The sequence below is a fragment of the Miscanthus floridulus genome, chromosome 9 (genome assembly GCF_019320115.1).
Source record: "Miscanthus floridulus cultivar M001 chromosome 9, ASM1932011v1, whole genome shotgun sequence".
NCBI lineage: Eukaryota > Viridiplantae > Streptophyta > Magnoliopsida > Poales > Poaceae > Miscanthus > Miscanthus floridulus.
Window position 1 is genome coordinate 64,760,152 of NC_089588.1, and position 9,596 is coordinate 64,769,747.

At 48.0% G+C, this 9,596-nt stretch overlaps 2 protein-coding genes across 4 annotated transcripts; both read right to left on the reverse strand.

Annotated features, from left to right (window-relative positions):
• Positions 1-1,043: 1,043 nt before the first annotated feature.
• On the reverse strand, positions 1,044-6,047 carry LOC136482079 (GDT1-like protein 3). Of its 3 annotated transcripts, none has more exons than XM_066479331.1 (10): positions 5,666-6,047; positions 5,506-5,559; positions 5,261-5,389; positions 4,985-5,083; positions 4,517-4,589; positions 3,090-3,175; positions 2,349-2,432; positions 2,143-2,202; positions 1,800-1,995; positions 1,044-1,438 (listed from the first exon to the last, which is right to left on the reverse strand). In XM_066479331.1, exons 1-9 carry the CDS (start codon positions 5,729-5,731, stop codon positions 1,807-1,809), a joined length of 840 nt encoding a protein of 279 aa, XP_066335428.1. In that variant the 5' UTR covers positions 5,732-6,047; the 3' UTR covers positions 1,044-1,438; positions 1,800-1,806. The 3 variants fall into 3 exon arrangements, with proteins under 3 accessions (XP_066335428.1, XP_066335426.1, XP_066335425.1); XM_066479329.1 differs by lacking the exon at positions 1,044-1,438 and adding an exon at positions 1,481-1,718; XM_066479328.1 differs by lacking the exon at positions 1,044-1,438 and having other exon boundaries at positions 1,481-1,995.
• On the reverse strand, positions 5,755-7,112 carry LOC136480038 (putative pectinesterase/pectinesterase inhibitor 45). The gene is made up of 3 exons (XM_066477711.1): positions 6,884-7,112; positions 6,350-6,771; positions 5,755-6,036 (listed from the first exon to the last, which is right to left on the reverse strand). The coding sequence occupies exons 1-3, from the start codon at positions 7,110-7,112 to the stop codon at positions 5,755-5,757; spliced, it is 933 nt and encodes a 310-aa protein (XP_066333808.1).
• Between the last annotated feature and the right edge of the window lie 2,484 nt (positions 7,113-9,596).

The following is a 9,596-nucleotide window of genomic DNA, read 5'->3' on the forward strand; positions in this document are numbered from 1 at the left end:
GGATGTGGTCGTCCGATGGGCCTTCTTCCCCAACGCGTCCGAGCCGCGTCGCCCGCGTTTGCGCACTCGCCACGCCACGCACCGGCCCGCGCCTTCTCCAACTCCGGTGGCGCCTAGGGTTCTGGTGAGCCGCGCCGCCCCCTTCTTCTCCAACTCCGGCGGGTATAGAAGGGGCCGGCTGGGGGCAGTGGGGGTGGCCGGCGGGCGGTTTAGGGGAGCTGGCGACGATAGCGGCATCGGTGGCTAGGCCAGGTCGGGGCGCGGGCGCCATGGCCGGACTTCGGGAAAGCTCGCTGGAGTTCACCATGGCCGCATGCGGGAGGAGCCAGGGGGGAGGGGGAGGGGAAGGAGGTCGTCACCGGCGGTAGGTCTCACCGGAGCTCCACGGCCGCCCCTACCGCCGGCGACGGGCTGGTAGGCACCAGGGCGGTGTGAGGTGGTGGAGGCAGGGGCGAGGGTGCGCGTCGCTTGATCAGGAGGCGTGGGGGAGGAGGCGGCGCGGGTAGCACGGCCAAAGTCGGGTAGAGCGAGGAAGAATGAGGCGGGCAGGACAAGGAAGAAGGGGGTGAGGAAGAAGAGGCGTGCATGCAGGACTCTATCCGCATGCACACGCGGTGGGTAGCGCTTCCCATAGAAAAAATATTATTATTTATTTGTAATGGAAGAGAGCGAGTATACCGGCATTGTCCCAAAGTTAAAATGCAATGGACACGTCTATCTTGGGAGGTTCGTAAAGTGAAGATTTGCCAGTCACACAACGCAAAGAGTTTTGTACTGGTGTTACGCCATGTACAATGCATAGTGCTTAGGCGTGAGTACTTGCGCAAGAGAAGACTGCTAGATCATTAAACACACATAAAAGTTAAACTCTATACATAAACCGGTGCTTAGATATGACCTTGTCAACACACCTTAAACGCGTAGTGCAAACTAAACCATCTTATCTTCAGATAAGCACCTAGAGTATATGACAGCGACAAAAGAATTGCTGTTATCAAGCACCAACTCACGAACGAAGAAGATAAATCAACATAAGATTGCAATGACTTGAATCCAACATAATGGCAAGTGTATTCAGGCCCTGACACTGCCCACAGCAAAGCAAAACAGAATAGCAAAGGACCACGGTGACCACCAGTACACAATACCTCATGACAAAATGGGGCGAATGTAACTACCAGGACAAACATGGCATTCAATCACATCTGCTTCTGTGCCGCCCGTACAGAACGTCCTGGGCTGGGATGCTAATAATTTCTGCTAGGCAAGATTACACCTTGTTTGGTCAAGCTGTCCACTACAGAAGTGGCATACATCGCTTAATTCGACAATAAGCTCTTTTGTTCAAGAAGCCTGGAAGCAAGAACTGAATCTTTGACCAACGAGGACCCAGATGAAGCCTATGATTTTAGCACCTTTCAGCCATCTAGAAACAAAGCTAAGAGACGAAAATGTAATATTAGAGACAAGCAAACAATGATAGGGAATTTTTTTTCTTGGTGAAGAGATTGGAGCAGCGTATACATAAGTTATACTTTGGATACAAGCAATAAAAAATTGGCCATGCTCTCAATGAGACAGCTTCTACATAAGGACTGAAGGCAGCATGGCAGAGGACATTGTTGTCAGGAATGTGTCTGTACATTACATGGAGCCCACAACTCGAGGCGTGCTAGAATGATTTGGGCTACTTCATCATCTTTGTTTTGATCAGCAACCTACGGGAAGTTACTATGTTTCATACAGCAGGACATGAAATAGTTCAAGCCTACCATCCAAGTGGAAGTAGCTGCTAGTACCTTTTCATCACAACGGAGGGTAGAAGTAGGATGAAACAGAAAACCCTAAGAAGAGAACACCTCCAATTGTCGCTACTGTTCGCTGCGAAATCTTTGATGCCAACATGCTCCCTCCTACCACAGCAAGAGATGTGCACACTGTGTGCCCCAATGATGCTCCGACTGCAACTCCAATTGCATTCTTGTGTGTTGCCAGCTGCATGGTGATAACAGAAGTAAATAAACTTTGTGAGATACAGATTTTTGCTCATGAATGTTCAAGTTCCTATAGTATCACAGCCCTCGATGAAAAATACAATGTTAGATACATCAAAGAATTTCAGTAAGTGGAGCAGTATCCTACCGCAATTGTTGCTATTTGGCTTCGGTCACCCCATTCAGCTAAGAAGGTTAATATGAAAGCCTGCAACCAGGATAAAGAGTTAAAATGTTAAGCCCAAGGTTGTCTCATAATGAGTCACATATCACAGATACAGAATACATTTGTGGACTGACTTATACAGAAGCAACAAAAGCATCTGACAAACTTCCATAAGGTAACAAACTAACCTCCAAAAAGATTGGTGTACAAAATCTTGCAAAGAACCTACGGATGGTTGATTTTCCTTGACCTGACTCAAGCTTCTCTTCTACCTGCTCACACATGCATATATGTCATTAATTCATAACTAAAAGTACATCAAAAGATCTGTAGCACTTTTGAGAGCATACATTGAAGTTTAAAAGCAAGGTATAAGCATATAGTTTTCCAGTTGTGCAAATTAATGGACCTTTTACATGACCTTATTTTCATCAATAGCTTTAACCTATAGTTCGTATGCCTGCACCTCAGTTCATACAGCTGCTAGTTTTACAGAGTACAGGTATCATGCTCTTACTTTTGAGTGATTAATGGTAGGCTCAATAGTGTTTTCTTTTAAACATAAGTGAACTTGTACTTCAAGATTCCACAAGATAACCAATGATGGTTTCTATTTTAGTACATTGAACTGCCTCCCTCAGTGTCTCTTTTGCTTCTCATTCTAGAATGCACACATTCAACCTTCCAGTACTTAGACCATACACAAAATTATTTAAGAGTATCCACATGATATTGATATTAGTAGATGGCAAAGTGTCCAAAACAGCAGGTAAACAAGGATGTAGTGGACTAGCAAGTAGAACCAAACACCAAAACAATAATGGACATTTTCCAAGCCCCCCATGTTCAGAACAAGAACATGGTATACAATAAAACAAATGAGCTGCGCTATGCATAAGCAACGGCTATATTGGAAAAAGGACACGTACTTCTTCCATTTCCTTCTTCTGGGATCCCTTCGGGTCAGATTTCCAAGCAATATACAGCAACCGCAGTCCAAAAAACAAGTACAAAACTGGCAGGTAAACAAATTTGAGAGGTCACTCATGAGCAATGGCAAGAACATATCAGTGTGCCAAATTATTTCAAATGCAAACATGGCAATTCCAGCTACCAGGAGTCCCAGTCTATCCTAAACCCCATGCCCATGCCCTGATGTGTGAAAATCACTCAAGTTGCAAAGTGTTTAGAGTCAAACTAATGATCGGTGTTTCAAATACTTAATACTGTTTTTAACATCAATCATTAGCGTGTCTCGGTACATTTTCAGTTCAAATAAAACAATTCAACATCTTCACACAAGTGGAACAGGTCAAATAGCCATGGTTTTTAAGGCTGTAAGGCGAGACGTGGCGAACCACTCATTTGAGTCGACTAGGTGATGCCTAGGCGATCATAAGGCGAGGCAAGGCGACGCCATATGATTTATAAGAAACTTCAAAGCAGCAGCACGGAGAGGGGATAAAAAGGAAAATGAAAACAATAAAAAAAGAAGGACAAGGCACAAAAAAGGCCCAGCCCAGCAGCCAGCCCATAAAGCCTTCCTGACATGTTGCGTGACCTACTTGAGGTCCTCCCCCAACTATCGTGAAGCATCTAGCACAGCCACTGCTCTTCTTCCGGTGCCTCTTCTCCCTCCCGATCCCGCTCTCATGTCCACTGCTGGTGCCGCCCCCTTCCAAACCTCCCCTCCCCTTCCTCACGTAGTCACGCCCCCTTCTAGATCTCCCCTCCCCTTCCCCACTGCTGTTGCCACCCCCCTTCTAGATCCCCTGTGCATGATCCCCTGCTGCTGCCCCTTCTAAAGCCCCTCTCAGATCTCCAATGTCACAGAAGGTGGCTGGTGAAGAAAGCTACAATGCCCACAAGAACCAGAGCCGATGGGAATGGGAGCAGAGATGGTTGCTTAGCCTTGCCTGGTCCTCCTCCAGTTCTTCCTCTCTTCTTCCTCCCCTGCTCTCTCATTTTTCTGATTTTTGGTCGTGGCGACGAGGAAACCCAGGTTTTTTGAGTGCCTGGACGCCTAGGCGATAACTAGGCAACGACTTAAAAACCATGCAAATAGCCTGTCTTAAGTTCGAGTGCTAAGAATTTATTTATCATCACAATAATATTAAGGGAAATGATCAACTCAAGGATCAAGGATTTTTTTTTCAGGCAGGATCTTGAATGAATTGAGTTGTGCATGTTAATGGAAGAGTATCACTGTTCTTTCCATATAATTTGGGGGAAGTATAATCATCTTTTTCTCACCCCAGATAACACAAAACTTGCATAATGCTTACATCAGTAATATACAATATAACTGCCAACATGACGATATGAAAAACATTCAACACTAAAAGAACTTAAGTACCTGTAGCAGCACTATTAGTGTGCTTCCTTGATATCAAGTTGGGCACTATTCTACCAAGTCCAGTTGATAATACCTTGTGGGGGGGAAACGAAATATGTAAGCAGCATAGAGAATCAAAATACTTTGTGGCAACAGCTTAGACTAATAAAAACTAGGAGTTGGCATACATGAAACTAAATACTAGCACAAGCACCAAAGTTAAATGGAACATACCAATATTGCCATTAAGATATGGACAATGCAAACCTCTATACTGAGCATCAGATAGATTTATATCTGAACCTAGACATTGTTATATACCAAGGGTATAAAAGAAACAAGTAGATCAAACTAGTTACGACATAAGTGGCATTAGAAAATGCATCCTTTTAATTCTAACTTGTATGAGATGCTCCCAAGTTGATTTTGCATTGTGTAGTACATAAGCAACAGGAATTAATAGAGGTAAAGAGCAATTAAATAGCTCACCGTCATCACGTAAAGCGCAGATAGTGCACCAGACAACACAATTGACTTGGGGTGCCGCATCGCCATCAGCGCAGCAATGATAAAGGTCTCATCTCCAATCTACATCATCACAGAAGAAAATTTTGAACAGCTTGTTAAGCCCGTGCTGTGGCACCACCATTGAAGGCACAGCCACACATCCAAATCTCACAGCCAAGGCAATGCAGTGGGACAGCAGCTACACAGACGCCATTTCCCAAACTCAAATCCTCCCTAGCTCACACCACTAATCAGTACCTCACTGACTAGTATCATGGAGAGGCTGGCGAAGAGCGCATCGAACAGCCCCGGTCCAACCTCATCAAGGGCCACCCCATGATCCCCCTCCACCAGTGCGTCCTTCTTCTTCAGGCCGTGCAAGAAGCCCTGCACAAACGGCACCACCAGCGCCAATCAGACATCAAAATTGACAAATTGGACACCAAAACGACATCCTCAATCGGACAGAGTTCTTGCTACGCGAAGTAATCGGGATTTCTCACCCCGGCGCGCCGGCCCAGAGAGATCCCCGACGCGTCGCCCTCGGCGCCCGCCGCCTGCACGATACACGCAGAAGACCCTCATCAATCTTGCCAGTGAACAAGCTGAATTCAAAAAACCTTGAACCCAAAGATCCGAACTTTGCTCGTGCCAGGTCTTTACCACGGATGCGCCGAGCGCGAGGACGATGACGGCGAGGAGGAGGGGAGCTCTAGGGTTCGGATCCATCCTGGGGCTGGATCTCACGAACCCTAGGTCCTGGGAACGCTCTCAGATTGGGGAGAACAGTGAGACGGGATGGCAGATTCCTCCCTCGAATTACCCGTCGTTCCTGTGTTTCCTTCTAATTTCAGAAGCTGTGGAAGAGGCTGCTTGCTACTTGCCCGCGCCGTTGTAGAGCGATAGAGCGGCGGCGGCGACCGGCCGAGAGCAGCGCGAGGAGGAGGAGGGGAGCGCGCGGGCACGGCAGCCGCGAGGAGGAGGGGCGGCCGCGGGATTTTGACGAGGCGGGCAGCGACGGGGAAGAAGAGACCCTGCTTGAGAGAGAAAAGAAAACAAAATAATAAAAGTTGCAATATGACATGTGGGTCCTACGTATTTGGGGAGAAAATTGTATATTTGGAACTCCCATCCCATTGACTTCCATTTTTAGACCTCCAAACGTTGGACTCTTGATTTACATGACATTCTGTGTATTTTCTCCTTTCGTAGTATTCCTCCGTGTATTTGATACATCAACTAACATGTTTGCCCTTCTTTTCATTTGCACGTTCCATGTATTTGCCGTCGCTCTCATTCGTTTGCACGTCATTATGTACTGATGCTGGACATGTAACGTGGCTGTACCGGGCAAGCAGGCAGGCATGCTGGGTGCCACCGCCTGGACCTTGAACTCCCGTCAGTGAACGACTCCGTCACCTTGGCCTTGAACTCATCGTTGGGGAACCCTTCAACGCACGTCTCCATGTTCGCGATCACTGCGCTAAGCCAAATGCGCAGCTGGTAGCTCTGCTTGGCGATGCCGTCCTTGTCGTCGACGCCCTTGAGCGTGCTGTTGAGGTCGTCCTTGGCGTCTGCGAACACCTCCTTGCAGTCGGCGACGGCGGCCTTCACACGCGGGTCGTTGCTCAGGATCAGGTCTGCGCGGTCGAACGCCTGGCTGATCGCGTCGCCGATCACCTCCACGGCACTATGGACGATGTCCTTGTGCGACGACGAGCTGGCATTCGCGGCCTTGCCAAGGCTCTTCTCGCATGCGTCCGTGTAGTCTGTCTGCGAACACATCGCCTTGATGCTCTTGGACACGGCCTTCATATCCGTCTTTGAGTCCTGATTCCGATTCTGATTCCGAGTCCGAGTCCGACCCACCGCTGGACTTGCCTTTGGCTGGCGACGACGAGCCCTTGGAAGAAGACTTGTGGCCACTGCCACCGTCGCTGGATGACTTCTTCCCGCTGTACATGACCGCGGCGCTGCCCATGACGATGAGTATGATGATGATGGAGACGGTCCCGGCAGCGATCATGATGCGTCTGCGCTGCTTCCGCGCATTCTCGGCGTGGCGGCGCTCGGTGAGCGGACCAAAGTCGCCGAGCGGCGACGACGACATGGTCGGAGCTGTTTTCACCATCCATGGGGCCCTCGGGCATGGCCACGTCGTCAACTCAGGTATCAAATACACGTATATAGATTAGAAAATAGAGCGAATACATGTAATGTCATGTAAATCAGGAGTCCAACGTTTGGAGGCCTGTTTTTATGAAGTCAACGTTTGGAGTCCCAAAATGACGAAGCGCGACGATTGCAGTCCCAAATATGTAATTTTCTCCGTATTTAGGAGGTGTATTTGTGATCCACTACAGCATTCTCCCGATAAAAAAAGTACAGAATTGATATCCGGTGCCCGGTTGTGTTCGCTCCCTCCAGCAACCGGTTTTTTGTTCGTCGGATTTAGCATGTGTAGCTGCGTCTACCATCTGATTTTGCTCGGTCCCTCGCTCGATCGGTCTCTGGTGCTCTTGTTTCTCTGTGTCTCTGTCACGTGGAATCCATCTATCGGCGCTATTGTTTGAGTTTTGGGGAGTCACGCCTAAATGTGTAGCATCCGTTTCTCTCTTTTTCTCATTTCATTTGGTCTTGTCTTCCTCGTGGTGCTCTCGTTCCTTGTCGGCGGCGACCTCGCGGTGCTCTCGTTCTAGTCGGTGGCGACTGGCGATTTCTAGGATTTGGCCACAACCATGATTTGAATTCTAGCTGGTTCGATTGGCGTGATTAGCTAGCTAGTTCGTCCTTCGCCTTGGGCATTTAGGCACAGCAAGTGGGTGCTGTTGTCAAGAAGAGGCAGCAACGAAGATCCATTTCTGGACATCTGGGCGCATCAAAATTCAGAAGGAAGTAGCTGCGTACAAGATCCATTTTCCTATCTTGAACTTTTGCCTTTTGTGGCATGTCTTTCTTTCTTCCTAGAAAAAAATTTAGGGGCCTGAGGAGGTAAGGCAACCATGTATGTACATTCTAGTTGCTTTTCTAGCTAGATCCTTGCAACATAGCAATCAAGATCCTACTACTCCTACACCGCTATGCAGATGGTGCAAAAGATAGAAAGGAAGCTAGGTAGCTGATCTGTTATTAGTTTCGAGGAGGAGCAAGACAAGGCAGGAGGCAATTTGCCATCATGTTGAGCATGGGTGGTGATGGTATCTGCAGGAAGAGATCTAGAGATATGAGGGGAGGATCAGGAAAGGGGAAGTGAAAGGTCTCGATAGCTATAGGAGGGTGAATAGCCTATTAAAAATCTACAATAACACTAAGCCAAATGGTTAGACAAATATAAGGCGAAATAAGTTTTACACTAGCCTACTAAAAATACAAGTCACCCACCACAATTCTAGTTGCTATAGTCTCTAAGCACACAAAGCCTAGGTCACTACCACTGAGTTAGTGAGCTCTCAAAAACTAACTAAAGAGCCTCACTAACCAAACTACACAAACAAGAAAGCTAGCTCTCAAAACTAACTATACTAAAGAGCTTAGCTAAACTAGGAAAGTAATGCAAGGTAGAGTGAAGGAGATATACCGACGTGGCAAATGATCAATCAAGAATACCAATGAATACCAAGGGGACAATAATGACACAATCGATTTTTCCTCTGAGGTTCACTTGCTTGCTGGCAAGTTAGTCCCTGTTGTGGCGATTCACTCACTTAGAGGTTCACGCGTTAATAGGCATCACACGCCTAACCTACAACCAGATGTCGTACAACCAACACAAGATAAGAATAAACAAGCCACGTGCAATCCACTAGAGTTGCCTTTGGCACTCTGCCGGGGAAGACACAAGAACCCCTCACAATCATAGTGATCGGAGCTGGAGACAATCACCTTCATCCGCTCGATGATCCACCAATCATTAGGCCGTCTAGGTGTTGGCAAACACCAAGAGTAACAAGATCTCCACCAGCCCAGATCGCGCAATTAGTGCCACAAGATGTTAGAACACTAAGCAATGCACTAGAGGCTCTCCAATCTCACTCAAGATCATGAAATCAAGTGTGCAAGTGAGTGGAGTGGTGTGCTCAGCTCTCAAAGGGTGTATGTAGCTATTAGAAGTGTCAAGAAAGTGGCCACTAGCTCTATTTATAAGCCCATAAGCAAATAGAGGCATTACCCCTTTTGGAGCAGCTTTCTATGACGGCACCAGACACGGTGGTGCCTGGCACTGGACATAGTGGTGCCTCTCCCAACGGTCACTTTCCAATGGCTAAAAACTAGCCATTGGGGCACCGGATAGGGTGGCGGTGACCACCCGGCCATTTGCCCAAATACCCCATTCTCTGGATTTTTATGGCGGTGCACCGCCATCAGGGCGGCGGTGCCTACGGCGGTGACCAACTCGGCTTCCCTCGCTCTCAGGTGAAAAACGGCGATGGCACCGCCTCACTAGTGGCGGTGACTAGGCGGTGCACTGTCCTGCCAGTGGCGGTGCACACCGCCCCTTCTGTTGCCAGTCTCAGCTCCAGCCTTGCTCTGCCATGTCCAGGTGGGCACTGCCCTAGGGGTGGTGGTGCCCCAGGGCAGCCCACTACTCTCGGCC